General features: G+C 46.6%; 1 protein-coding gene across 11 annotated transcripts in view; it reads left to right on the plus strand.

The window, feature by feature from the left end:
• The window catches only part of GALNT1 (polypeptide N-acetylgalactosaminyltransferase 1), a 193,756-nt gene that overhangs the window by 158,273 nt on the left and 20,676 nt on the right, over positions 1–14,807 (plus strand). For all 11 annotated transcript variants that reach the window (XM_073332672.2, XM_073332679.2, XM_073332671.2 and 8 more), the window contains 2 exons: positions 7,454–7,552; positions 12,303–12,437. In XM_073332672.2, the coding sequence (XP_073188773.1) occupies positions 7,454–7,552; positions 12,303–12,437 (234 nt within the window). The remainder of the gene's footprint in view (positions 1–7,453; positions 7,553–12,302; positions 12,438–14,807) is intronic.

A 14,807-nucleotide genomic window follows, 5' to 3' on the forward strand; every position in this document is an offset into this window, starting at 1 on the left:
GCCAAGGAAGAAATATAAGAAGCAGCACACCAAGAGGGTGCTCACCAGTGCAGAAGAGAGACAAGAAGAGAGAGAAGACAGCAGAGAGACCCGCACCAGGTCACTCATCCTCTCACAGGCCAGTGATGGCACTGTCGATCCCGCCTAGAGTATTGAGTCTGGAGGGGGACCCTCTACCGACACCCGGAAGCCACCGTGGTGCCAGTGGTCTGACGGTTCCATTGACCCCGGAGGTTTTCCAAGCATCAAAGGGCCTTTCTCTGCCCGTCCCACCAACTCCAAGGGGACACCCGACAGCTCTGGTGACCAGAAGGAGGGAACAAGAAGCAGTGGACTCCTTCCTGGCACCAGCCCTTGGCATCCTCGAGCGGAAAGCCTTCCATGATCCCAGTGTCCTGATGGCTGGTCCCTGGAACCCTGGTTCCACGTGGAGGCAGAAGTGGGTGCTGCTCTGTCGTGGTCTCTGAAAGAAGACTTCTCTTAAGAGTCCGAAGGGGAATCTTAAATAGCACCTAAAGCCCAGCACCTGTACCCAGCTTATGCACCCCCAGACTTTGGTATACATCCCTGTGCCGGCACCTGGCCAATGCAGTGGCCATACTGGAATCCCTGGGGGGTTTCCCTGGTGCGAGGTCCTCCTTCCTACTCAAGTGTTCCAAGGAACACACTACCGCTCCTTCCCACTTGGCACCGACTCTCGACTTTGGCACCGATCCCAGTACCAACATCCAGGAGACGGCTCTGATGGACATAGAGGAGGAAGCGGAAAGAGCCCCTCCTCCCGCTGCAAGCCACCTCCTCGTCTTCCCCAAACGAGGCTGTTGCAGATCCCAGTAACCTGCTTCAGCAGGATGACTTCAAGGCCCCTCAGGACTTTCTGAAGTGGGTCATTGCAAACCTGGGCCTAGAGATTGTGGAGTTAAAAAAAACATTGCACAGTCTGATAGATATCCTGGCTTCGGCAGCTCCCTGCAAGGGGCTTTGCCCATCAGTGATGAGGTGATGAGACCGGTCAAGGCCCTGTGGCAAACTCCTTATCTTCCCTTCCTCCCACCCAGGTGGGAGGGCAGAGAAGTAGTACTGTGTGCCACTGAGCAGGTTTGAATACCTCTACACGCACATACGTGCATCTCTGAGGGTCCCTGGTGCTGTTTGCAGCAAATTAACAGGACAGGCAGGGACAGTTGAGCACTACCCCAATCATAAAGACCCCAAGAGACTAGACCTTTTTCAGAAGAAAGATTTATTCGACTGGCAGCCATCAGCTACATATCTCCAACCAGCAAGCTTTGTAGGGGAGATAAGATTTTAATCTGTGGGACTCCTTGTCTAAATTTAAAGATTCTCTACCCCAAGATTCAAGTCAGGAGTTCACAGCCCTCTTGGAGGAGGGTAAGAATGGGGCCAGTACTTCTCTCCAGGTGACTCTGGATGCTGCTGACTTTGCAGCCAGGACAGTGGCCTCCGCTGTCACCATAAGGCATTGTTCTGGGCTCCAGTCTTCCAGCCTTCCGCACGAGGGTCCAACAGTCTGTCCAGGAAGTCTCCTTCAAAGGCTCCTCTCTTTTCTCAGAGCAGACAGACACAAGACTACATGACCTGAAGGACTCAAAGGCTGCTACTCATTCCTTAGACCTTTACACCTGGTCATCTTTCAGGAAGCACTTCAGGCCCCAGCAACCCCTCAGGTCTCGGGGCCTCCAAGAGAGGAGTTGTACAAAAGAAGAGGGAGAGGTTACAAACAGCACAAACCTCTCCTGTCCACCTTAGCTTCCCAGTCAGGGTTTCAGAGATGCTCCGGTAGGCCCAGGCAAGCTTTATGAAGGTGTGTCCGAGGGTGTTATACCATTCTGTTTCAGATCCACCCCCTCTTGGTTTTGGACTGTCTGTCACTCTTAGTCCAGCATGGTCATACATAACATCAAACTGTTAAGTGCTGAGTACAGTGTCAGTCGAATATACCCTTCAGTTTTTATCCACTCCTCCCTCCCATCTTCAGGGACACGTCTCACGGGCAACTCGTCATCCACGAGGTGCAATCCTTTCTAGATAGGGAGGCTGTGGAAGATGTTCCTCAAAATGTGAGAGGGAAGGGGTTTTACTCCTGGTATATCATAATCTCAAAGTCCAAAGGGGGACTCCTGCCCACCGTGGATCTGCATCACCTCAACAGATATCTCAAGAAACAAGTTCCGCATGGTCTCCATAGCCTCCATCGTTCCCTCCCTGGATCCAGGAGACTGGTGCTTTACCCTCCACTTAAAGGATACTTACTTCCACATCTCTCTCTTCTGTGGCCACAGATGATTTCTCAGGTTTATAGTGGGTAAGCACCACTACCAGTTCACGGCTTGCCCCTTTGACCTATTGGCAGCCCCTTAGGTTTTCACAAAGTGTATGATTGCAGGTTGCAGCAGCCTTCTTCAGGCAGTGAGGTGTACAAGTCTACCCATACCTTGACAACTAGCTGATCAAAGGTTGGTCGCAGACTCAAGTACAGAACAGCATCAGCATGGTCTGAGCCACCTTCTGAGTGCTGGGCCTGCTGATAAAGAAGCAAAGTCAACTCTTGTCACAGTTCAGAGAATAGAGTTTATTGGGACAGTGCTTGACTCAACTTAAGCCAGGGTCTTCCAGCTGGAGGCCTGATTCCAGACCATGTCGGACCTGATATCCAGTGTCATAGTCCACCCAGTTACGACAGCTCAGGTTTACCTCAAACTACTGGGGCACATGGTGGCATGTACTTATGTGGTTCAGCACACAAGGTTGTGCCTCAGGCCCCTCCAGATGTGGCTAGCATCAGTTTTCTCCCCAAGTAGACACCACCTAGATGCACTGCTCACATTTCTCCTCCCCTCCCCACCACCTCCATCCTTGCCTCTTGGACTGGTGAAAAGATCCGCGAATGGTTCTGATGGGTGTGTCCTTTGTTACCCCTCAATCATCGGTAGCCTTAGTCTCGGGCACGTCAGACATAGGGTGTGGAGTCTACCTCGGCCTCTGGTCCCGAGAACTCTCCCTGCACATAAACGTCAGGGAACTCAAGGCAGTACGCTTAGCATGCCAAGTGTTCCTTCCCCAGACCTCAGTTGAGGTGGTGCAAGTCCTGACAGATAATACTGCGGCCCTGTTTTACATGAACAAACAGGGAGGGGCTCAATCTTCGACCTTATGCCAGAAAACCATCCATCTGTGGAACTTGCACGGAGCACTCCATTCATCCCGAGGCCTCACATCTTGTGGGAGCCTGGAATGTGCTGGCAGATCATCTCAGCAGATGCTTTTTCTCTCACTATGAGTGGTCCCTTACCCGGAGGTCACCAGATTAATCTTCCAAAGGTGGGGGCCTCTCCAGGTGGACCTGCAGAACAGGAAGTACTATCAGTTCTGTTATCTGTGGACACAGCCTGGGCTCCCTCTCTGATGCTTTTCTACTCCTGTGGGCAGACTGCCTACTTCACGCCGATCCCCCAAACCCCTTGGCTCATGTGACCCTCCTAAAGATTAAACGAGACAAGTCATGAGTTATTCTGATAGCCCCAGCACATCCGCAACTGTGTTGGTTCAGCAAGCTGCTAGATCTCTGTGGTAACTCCACTCTTGCTCCCATTTTGCCCAGACCTAATTTCACAAGATCATGGCTGGTTGCTTCATCCAAACCTTGCCTCCTTGCATCTGCCTGCATGGATGCTGTATGGCTGAACCCTGAAGAACAAGACAACTCAGAACAGTTTCGGCAGATCTTGTTAGGCAGTAGGAAGCCTTCTACCAGGGCTACCTACTTGGCCAAATGGAAGCATTTATCTTGGGCTTCTGAATGTGTGCTCTCTGCATCTTGATCTTCCCTTCAGTCTATCTTGACTGACTGCTTCACTTAAAACAGCAGGGCCTGGCCCTCTCATCTGTTAAAGTGAACTTAGTAGCCATCTGAGCCTTCCATCCACAGTGAACAGCAGGTCAGTGTTTTCCCACGAGATACGTTTGCTTTCTCAAGGGGCTGGAGGGGTTATATTCTCAAGGTGGCAAGCCAATCCCCCGATGGGACTTAAACCTGGTTCTGTCACAGCTCATGGGTCCCCCCCTTTGATCTGTTAGCTTCATGCCCCCTGCCATTTCTATCTTGGAACGTCTCCTTCCAGTGGTGATCACCTGGGCCAAAAGGGTCTCTGAAATCAAGGCCCTTATGTCAGAACCGGCCTACGTGGTGTTTTTTCAAGGACAAGATCCAACTGTGCCCCAATTCAGCCTTCCTGCCGAAAGCGGTATCACAATTCCATAACAATCAGGACGTTTTCCTGCCAGTTGTCTTTCTGAAATCTCACAGGAACTCTGAGGAACGACAGCTTCACTTGTTGGATTCCTAGGCGTTCCCCTGCCTCTTATATTGAGAGGACTAAATCTTTCCACAATCAACATAGCTCTTTGTGGCAATAGCGGAGAGGATAATAGGACTACATGTGTTAGCCCAGAGGATCTTGTCCTGGATTAACCTCCTGTGTCCGGGCTTACTACGAAGAGGTAAAGTTTCTGCCTCCAGCGATTTTAAACTGCTCATTCCACAAGATCCGAAGCCACATCAGCAGTGTTCCTCCCAATCAGATCCACGACCTGGTCATCGGTGCATACCGTTGCATCCCACTGTACCATCACTCAACAGACCCGAGATGCCAGTTTTGGAAGAGAAGTGTTGCAGTCAGCATGTCCATGAACTCTGAGCCCACCTCCTTGCTTGTGAGTAACCTAACATGGAATGGACATGAGCAAGCACTTGAAGAAAAAGTAATGGTTGCTAACCTTTCATAGTGGTTGTTTTTTGAGATGTGTTGCTCATGTCCATTCCATGACCCACCTTCCTACCGCACTGTTGGAGTTAACCAGCAAGAAGGAACCGAAAGGGATGCTGCACATAAGCACACGGCTCCAGAGGGTGCTAGAGCTGGCCCAACAGATACCACTGAGGGAAAAATCTCTGACAATGGTGCATATGGCATGCATGCACCTAACATGGAATGGAGATGATTAACACCTCTCAAAGATGGATAGTTATGAAAGGTTAGTAACCTTTTTTTTTTAATGCAGCGTGACAATGGTTACAACAGTGAAAGAATAAGAAATATTTGTTAGACCTGCGTAGAAATGCAGGAATGGTCATACCAGCTCAGATCAGTGGTTCATCTAACCCACTCTTCTGTCTGAGTGTGACCAGTTCCGGACACTTCCAAGGAAAGTGCAAGAAACCTTGGAGTGGACAATTAAGGAGTAACTTGCCATAGGTAAGGTGGAGTTTCCTCTGAACACCTATGAACAAGTAGTGCTTTAGCCTCTGGTGCATAATAATTTACATCCTTTCTTTGAAAAAGAAATATTTTCATCCTATGTAATGAGAATATTGTGATCATTTTATCTATACAAGTATCTAACCCCCTTTTTAAAAATTTACTAAGCTCTTGGCTTCTATTGTATCTAGTGACCAAATCCCATGGCTAATTATGCATTACAAATATGTATTTCCGTTTCAATTTTAAAAGTTACATCTTTCAATTTCATTGAATATCTCCTTGTTTTTATACTATGAGACAAAAGGCATATAGGACATCCCAGTTCACCTTCTGTAGTGCCAACCATGGTTTTGTATACCTCTTATTTCCTCTCTAAACTAAACAGACAAACCTCTTTTATCTAGGGGGGTATCTTTTATGCCCCTAATTTTTGTAGGTTATCTCTGAATCCCTGTATTTCGCCTATGTCCCTTTTGAGGTAGGGTAACCAGAACTAAACATAGTATACAGAGAATGTACATTTGATTTTTTTTCCATCTTTTATACAGTCTCATACGTAGTTTGAATTTTTGACTGCTCGTGCACACTTGAGTAGAGTTTTTTTGTTGAATTAACCACGATGATCTAGGTCTAGGTGTCTTTCCAGCGTGCTTACAGTTACAGTCAGAGATTAGGCACTGACTTCCCATGCTGGAGCAGTAGTACTGCATGGACAGTGAGATTCTTATTTCCCCCAGAACCACTGGGAAGTGAATGGGAGGCAGGAGCTGATCACCCCTCCCAGTCCTTAGAAGCAGGGCATCTCCCTCCCCCCAAACATATGCCACCCTCCACCCTCTCAAGGCTAGTGGAGGAAACTGCTGAAGGAGATGCTGTTTCAGGAGCAGTTGGGTGTGTATGGTGACATGCCTGGGGTGGATTGTTAGGAAAGCTGTGTGGGTGAGTGTGCCTGGTGTGCTTTCTTCTCACATTTTGTCCTGCACCAGAGCCATCCTTGTTGGCTGCTGGAACAGAGGCAGGCTACTTGCCTCAGAGGAGTAACTGCAGGAGGATTTCTGTTGCATATGTGAGACCCTAGTGGGGGCTGAGTGTGTCACGAGAGATGCACAATATTTCACGTTCCTGTTGCATTTGTTGTCAGTTAATTTCAAACTTCTTTGTTTCTGATTTTATGTAAACTAAATATTTTACACCTACAGAGTGACTAATCTTAATTGAAGGCTCGCTATATACATTTAATATAAATATAAAATGAGGCTATTTTTGAGACTTGTGAGCACCAAAAAACAGAAAAATGGAGTGCAAAGAGGTTTTGTTTGTCGGTCTTCCCTGTGATCTCATATCACATTTGGCTGAACCGCTATACAGATTTTCCAGAAATAGGCACCTGGTATTATTTGGGACTAAGTGAGAAAGTTCATCCTGAAAAGAACATTTTTATAAAGATAACTGCGAGAATAACTATATTTTTATTCCTCAGTGCTGTAAAATCTGCTGGTATTACATTTTTCATTTTAGTCTTTTTGTGTTTCCATCCTCTATTGTATTAAATTTTAGTAGTTCATTGGGGGGGAAGGGGAAACTCAACTGGGAGCATCTGTTGGTAAGATAGAATGACTTGTTTCTAAAATATTCATATTTTATGTTCAGCTGAAGGAAGCAAGTGGAGTATGACTTTTATAAATACAATTGGCTAAACTGGTTTAGATAAAATAACTAGCCCAAGTAATGTACAACTTTTTTTTTTACATCATGGTGCTTTACATTTTCAAAGCAGTATGGAAAAACCTTCCTATAAATCTCAAATCAAACCTGAATCTTTTGTGGATAAAAGTGTATTTTTGTTTTTTATGTGCCTATGATTTGACTGGTTCCAAGTTAGCATTAGAAGCTCTGAAACCAGACTCGTATTATTTCATAGATATCTAGTTTGTCTGAAACCAGGAAATTCTAGAAAGCTCATGAGAGCCTGATCTTAATACGTTAGAATAATTTTTGGACCGTGGGACGCTTATGCTCAGCTGTAACTCCAAGTTTTTAGAAGATTTGTTCATTGCTATTTATGAATCCAATGCCAGTGGTATCCTCTGTGGGTTGATTGTCCCCCCCCCGCCCCATAACTATTAATAAAAACCTGTCTTGATGTATGTTATGCTTTATTTCTTCTCCAGATAAGAAATGTGGAGACAAATCAATGCCTGGATAACATGGCAAGAAAGGAAAATGAAAAAGTTGGAATATTTAACTGTCATGGAATGGGTGGAAATCAGGTGACAAGATATTTTACAACTTTAAATTATTTCAGACATTGCTCATCTGTCTACACATAATTTCCAGCACTTTCAATAATTAACTGTACAGACAATGTGCTGTTTAAAAAACCCTAATGAGAGACGTGGGCCTGCAAGATGAGTTAAGAGTACCTAAAAAGGTTGCTTGGTTTGTTCGAGTGCTTGCTCATGTCGATTCCATTCTAGGTGTGTGTGTGCCCGTGTGCGCAGCCGCCTAAGATTTTTGCCTTAGTGATACCCGTAGGGCTGGCTGTGGCGCCCTCTGGAGTGCTGCGCTCATACTGTAGTATATTAGGCACCGCCAGCCCTACACCCTGCCTTCTCAGTTCCTTCTTACTTCCCATGGTAGTCAGTCGGAGCACCTTTCTTGCTTAGCAAGAGCTAGCGGTTGTCTGCCATTCTGAACTTTGTGCCTTAAGGCCGTTGTATATAGTTCACTTTGCTAGTCTTAAGTATTGCTTAAGTAGTTGTTAAGCATTGGATAGTAGTTAGGGTCCTAGCAGGACTTTGCTCCAGGTGGGGCATGCCTCGGTCTCCCGGGTTCAAGCCCTGCTCAGACTGCAGCAAACCTATATCTGTGAGTGATCCCCACAGCAGCTGCCTTAAGTGCCTGAGGGAGTCACACGAGGAGTGGTGTCAGATCTGCAAAACTTTCAGCCCCACACTCAGAAGGACATCCGCCTCAGGGCTCTTCTGATGGAGTCCGCCCTCCGCCTGGCTTCCGAGCCATCCAGTCAGGTCATGCCACTGCCAGCACCCGACTCCTTCTGGCTCCGTTTGCCATTGCCGATGCAAAAGAAGAAGACCACGAACCGCTCTCCAGCACCAAGCAAGAAGGCCCAGGAGTCATCTATCAAGCGACCCGGGCCTGCCCACCAGACTTCACCAAAACCACACAATCATGCCTTCCCGACTGGGGTGCCCAGCCCCCTTAAAGGTCCACCACCGACTCTTGGGAGCATTATGGGACCCACACTCCTGCCTGCACCTTCGTCATTCCAGGCTTCCATGGCTCAGAGAGAACACGGGTCTCCATCTGCTCCAATGACGGTCCCAGTGCCACAGAACCCGGCAAAGGCTCCCCAAGAGGGCAGACCTGCCATTAAGACTCGATGGAACATCAGGTGGAAGCCCACTCTGAGGTCAGGGCAGAGAAACTTGTGCCCGCTCCAAAGCCTCTTTCTCCGGCGGTGGTCAAGATTCCAGCACCCCCATCAGTGGTCCAGTCTTCCTCATTGTCTCCACGCAAGGCGGTTGTGGGGCCTTCCAGAGCTAGCTCGCCGGATGACTTTAGGGAGCATCAAGGCTTTCTCCGGCATGTGGCCAAGAGTTTGGGTTCAAGGTGCAAAAGATGGCGGAGCAGGAGGACACCCTCTTCGTTGCCCTCTCAGCCTCTACGCCTGCCTGGGTCACCCAGCCTGTTCATGAGGAGGGCCTCGACCCCCTCCTCCATCCCACCTACCTCAAAATGGGCCGAGAAAAAGTACTTTGTGCCTGCCAAAGGTTTTGAATACTTTTATACCCACCCGCCCTCAATGTCGCTGGTGGTTTCTGTGGCCAATGAAAAAGACAAGCAGGTCCCCACCTCCTCGACTCCCAGAAACAAAGATGCTAAGAAATTTGATTTATTTGGGAGAAAGATTTACTCTATCTCCAGCTTGCAATTTCATGTGGTGATTCATCAGGTCCTGCTAGGCCAGTACAATTTTATTCTCTGGGATGGTCTCAAAAAGTTCCAGGATTCTCTCCCTCAGGGTTTAGCCCAAGAGTTTGGCACTCTGGTGGAGAAGGGCATGGTGGCGGCAAGATGGTCCCTACAAATGGCATGGGACGCGGTGGATTCGGTGGCAAGTGTGGTCACATCGGTGGTGGTCATGCTATGTAGTTTCTAGCTCCAGACTGCAGGCCTCTCCCAGGAGAGGTAGGCCTCGATCCAGGACCTCCCCTTTGACAGAGCTGATCTGTTCTCAGATCAGACAGATGCCAGGCTGCACAGGTTGAAGGACACTAGGGCTACTCTTTGCTCGTTGGGCTTACACACACCACAATCGGCCAGGAAGCCCTTCCAACCACCACTGTCACCAAGATCCTGGCAGCCTTGTCAGGGACCTACCAAGGACAAGGGATTAGTTTTAGTCATCGTCGCCCTTCCTCCTCCTGCTTGCCAGCCCAACCTGGGGCTGTTAAACACCAGGGGGCCAGAAGAGACTGTTTTGAGTGTGTGCCCCAGATCCGTGCTCTAGTCAGTCTTTTCCTCAACTGCCTTTCCCCCTACCGCTCAGCCTGGTCACGGGTTATGTCGGACCACTGGGTCCTGGACGTAGTGGCTCAGGGCTTCTTCCCTTCTTCCCGACCCCTCCCCACGCCCTTTTTCCCGTCCCTATTCAGCAACCCTTCTCCTCGTTCAGGAGGTAGAGAAGCTCCTGGGTTTGGGGGCTGTGGAGGAGGTTCCTTAGGACATGGAAGTAAGAGGATTCTACTCTCACTACTTCCTAATCCCGAAGGCCAAAGGGGGCCTCAGACCCATCCTGGACCTTCAGGGCCTCAACAAGTCTCTCAGGAAGTTGAAGTTTCACATGGTCTCCCTGTCCTCCATCATCCCCTCCCTGGATCCAGGGGACTGGTATGCTGCTCTCGACTTAAGGACGCTTACTTTCATGTCTCCATGTTCCTGGGCCACAGGCGCTTCCTGCATTTCATAATGGCCGGGCGTCACTTCCAGTTCATGGCGTTACCCTTTGGCCTGTTTTCAGCTCCCAGGGTGTTCACAAAATACATGGTGCTGGTAGTAGCTTACGTGAGACGATGCGGGGGAGGGTCCAGATCTTCCCGTATCTCGACGACTGGCTCATTAAGGGCAGGTCTCTAGGACAGGTCCAGTGAGTCTCAACCTGGTGCGATCCATCTTCAACAATCTGGGCCTGTTAATAAACACAGAAAAGTCCACATTAACGCTATTTCAACGGAAAGAGTTTACCAGAGTAGTTCTCAACTCCACTCAAGCCAGGGCCTTCCTTCCAGAAGCGCAATTCCAGGCCATGTCACACTTGATTGCCTATGTGAAGAGCTATCGCCTTACCACAGCCCACACATGCCTGCAAATGAGGGGCCACATGAATGTATGTGGTCAACTGTGTCCAGCTTCATCTATGATCTCTGTGGGCATGGCTGGCCTCAGTCTATATCCCCAGCAGGCACGCCCTGAACCGAGTGGTCATGGTACTGAGCCACGTCCTCTCGTCCTTGGATTGGTGCCTGGATCCAGAGTCAGTGCTGCGGGGGATCTCTTCATGACGCCCATCTCCGTCACTTACCCTGGTTTCAGACACGTCAGACCTGGGCTGGGGAGCTAATCTGGGCGACCTCAACACCCAGGGCCGCTGGCTACACAGCAGTCTAGCCCTTCATATCAACATCGGGGAGCTCAAAGCAGTTCGCCTGGTCTGCCAGGCGTTCTTGCGCCCACCTAAAGGACAAGATGGTGCAGGTTCTAAAGGACAATACAGCTGCGATGTACTACATCAACAGGCAGGGTAGAGCCTGGTCTTCGGCCCTTTGTCTGGAAGCACTCAGCCTCTGGGACTTTTGTGTGTGACATGCCATTCATCTGGTAGCCGCCCACCTGTCCGGATCCAAGAACATCCTGGCAGATCGCCTCAGCAGGACCTTCTCATCTCACACAAATGGTCGCTCCATCCAGAGGTGGACAGCCTGATCTTCTGCAGGTGGGGGACTCCCCAGGGGGAGTAAAGGCTCTGGGAGTACTGGTTTCTGGGCTGGGGGTGCCCCCATGGCTGGACTCTGCAGGGAGGGTGGTGGTTGTATCTGGGCCGGGGGGTGCCCCAGGGAGGTGGGTGGTGCTGGTATCTGGGCTCTGGGTGTGTCCATGGCTGGGATCTGGGCTGAGGGGTTCCCTGTGGCTGGGCTCTGGGGGGAGGAGGGTGCTGGTGTCTGGGGTAGGGGCGTGCCCCATGGCTGGCCTCTGGGGGGATGGGAGTTCAGAGGTCTGGGCTCTGAGGGCCCCACAGAGCCCCCTTCAGCACCCCCCAGCTGGAACTGGGTTGTCATCAGGGTTTCTTTAACTCTGTATTCCTGGGGGAATCTTTTATGCTGTTGTCTGTATTGTTGACAGGTATTTTGAAATATATTACCCAATAATTGAAACTGAAGGGATTATATTGTGTTATTTTGACACAGAAAATATGCAGAATTCTGCAGAATTTTAAAATGTGTGCAGAATTTTTAATTTTTTGGCACAGAATTCCCGCAGGAGTAATATATACTGTAGACATCCTGTAGGATCCCTGGAACTGCCTTCCTACAGATTCTCTCTAGTTGATTTGTCACTCTTGCAAATTCAGACAGAAAGTTGAGTGTATAGTTTTCATTTTTACTTTTGTGATTCTCCACTCGGAACTATATTCTGTATCTACTTCTTTCTATTTTATTATTTTATTTGAAGCTCTGCATTGCTGCTTGCCACCCTGCCAAAATTTCCCATTTTTTTTCCCCTGTTTTATCATTTGGGAATAATAGGGAAGTTTTTTATCTGAAAAACTTTCCTATTATTGATATGGTGTTTATATTTTTTTCTCCTAAGAAAACAGTTTTCTATATCGTGTAAAAAAAATTAAAGAAATTTTTAAGTTTGGTATAAATGAAGTTGTATGTGAACCTGCTGTTTTCTCTGTAGAACCCAGTAGATGAACATTATTATTTTTCTACAAAGGTTTTCTCATACACTGCCAACAAAGAAATTCGAACAGATGATTTATGCTTGGATGTTTCCAAACTTAACGGCCCAGTCACAATGCTCAAGTGCCACCACCTAAAAGGCAATCAACTTTGGGAATACGATCCAATGGTAAGTCTTTGTGATGCTGAAATAAGGCTTTCACTTAATTTCTTGTATACATTTTTCCCGTAAGCTATGATAAACAGTATATTCCTGTTACTAAGGGCTATTGTATGTTGGTCAGAATAGGGCACTGTGAGTCAGGATTGTATTTCTAGGTGTCATCAATTCTCTGTTAACTTGGGCAAGTTGTTTGTTATGCTTCTGTTTATCTTCCTCAAAAACAATTATAACTTTCACAGGACTGAGTCTTCATGTTTGGAAACTGCTTTAAGATCCTCTATGAAAGGTGTTCGCAAGACCAGAGAGGGAAAATTACACTGGCCCAAGGGCTAGAATTTTCTATTTTTAGTCCTGGACCGGTAAAGATAAAACCAACATTAAGGTTCTTGTGATATCTTGCCTCTGCCAATGTTAAAAACAAATATTTTTATTATTAAAATTGGGTTACTGAATTTTGAATAGTATAAATCTTTCATTTCTAGCCCTGACATGTTGAGATATAGGACTTTCAAATATCATTGCTATCATATCTGTCGTCTTATTTGAATGTAAAAGCTATTTTTAAAATCATATATTGAACCACTAGAGCTAAAAACTAATTACTTACACCATTTGAAAGTTTTCATGTAATATAAATCAGTAATTTCTACCTTCAACAGTTTGTCAAATATCAGCGTCTAAAATCATGTTGCAGTTAAATGTTAGGATAGGGTGAGAGGAGTCGTATTATGTGTGGGTTTTTTGGTTTTTTTTGTTTTTTTTTATATCCCATTTTCGGAGCAGTGAATACAGACAAAAACCTCTTAATCTGAAAACTTTTAAGATCAGCTTCTATACTGGATGACTGTTAGATAATTACTGTTAAGGAAAATCTTGACCCTGCAGTTTACAAATATCCTTTGAGGAGGATAAAGTGGATAAAAGAGAACCAATAGAATACCTTATTTGGACTTTCAAATAGCCTTTGATAAAGATGCCTCACAAGAGATATTTAGGTAACTAAGTTACAGCTGAGAGGTTAAAGGGCTGATGACAAATAGGAATAAATGAGTTATCTATAAGAAGAAAGGTTAATGTTGTGGTTGCTCAAAGGGCCTCTACCAATACTGATGATCATGTTTATTACCGATCTATAGGAGGAACTGAAGAGTGAGGTGGCAAAGTTTCTGGCTGACAAAATATAAGTCAGTCAAATCTGGACAACATTATGAAGAACTTCTGAAGCAGTTAAAGCTAGGCAATTCACTAACACAGACAGATGGAATTAAATGTAGACAACTGACAGGAAATGTGCAATAGAAGGAACAATTTTGAACTATTTAGACACATTTAAAGGTTCTTGAAGTGATTGTCTATACAGATTCCATTCTTAGTAAGCATGTAACTGAGGTCTGATTCTTTTGAATAACAAAACCTCTCAGTGCTGCAAGATGTTGTTGATGTTTAGTACAATTTGAAAAAGGATCGGTAGACATCAATAAGAATATTATTTGCACGTATATTAGCTAAAAGTTTACAAGAGATCAAACCCCTCATGTTTCAGGGCATAAGCCATTCATCAGTAGCCTGACATTAGAAAGAAACTTCTCCCCTCTGCAGGTTATTGCATGTTCCTGCATTAAGCGGGTTTGCACCTTTCTCGGAAGCACCTGGTACCAGACAAGTTGGACAATTGGTCTGATCTGGTATGGCAGTTTCTGTTTTACTGAATGCAGATAATTGGTTTTGGTTGAGAAAGCTCTACCCATCCAAGCATCCTCATTTCACTTGCGCAGGTGGTTGTATCACAAAAGGTAGTGAGGTAAACAAAGCCTTGATCTTTAGGGAAAGCATTAATGAAGTGAAGATTACCTCAGCCCCACAGTTTAGTTTCATAGTATAAATCCTTCTCCTAGAGAAATGAGGAAATTATTTCACTAGATTAGAGAGAGGAACTTTGACTTTATTTGGGCTGGCCTTGTGCCTGGACTTCAGAAGGCTATTACCCCTCTTCAGAAATGAAGTTTTAAAACTTCCAAAGTTCAAATAGCATCCAAGTTTCTAGCCACTCACAAATTAACACTCTTTAAATTCCAGATGCTGAACCAATGCACTGAGGTGTAAATGGGGGGAAAAAAAAAATCTTACTAGCTCATCTGTTTATGAAAGCATTTATGATTTTTTCCCCAAAAGATATTCTAAAAGAAAAAGATAATATTGTCAAAGTTTCAGGGTGAGTGCACCTTTATTCCTCCTCCATGGTCCTTCAAGGGCACCCACTTAAGTTTTCCAGCTCCCAGCCATCACCTCTCTTGGATGGAGATCCACATTTTCGTCCATCCTGATTGGGATTTTAAGGCAGCACAGCTCCCTGCCTTACATTCTGATATCCCCAGC

This window comes from Lepidochelys kempii, chromosome 2 (assembly GCF_965140285.1).
Source record: "Lepidochelys kempii isolate rLepKem1 chromosome 2, rLepKem1.hap1, whole genome shotgun sequence".
Taxonomy (NCBI): domain Eukaryota; kingdom Metazoa; phylum Chordata; order Testudines; family Cheloniidae; genus Lepidochelys; species Lepidochelys kempii.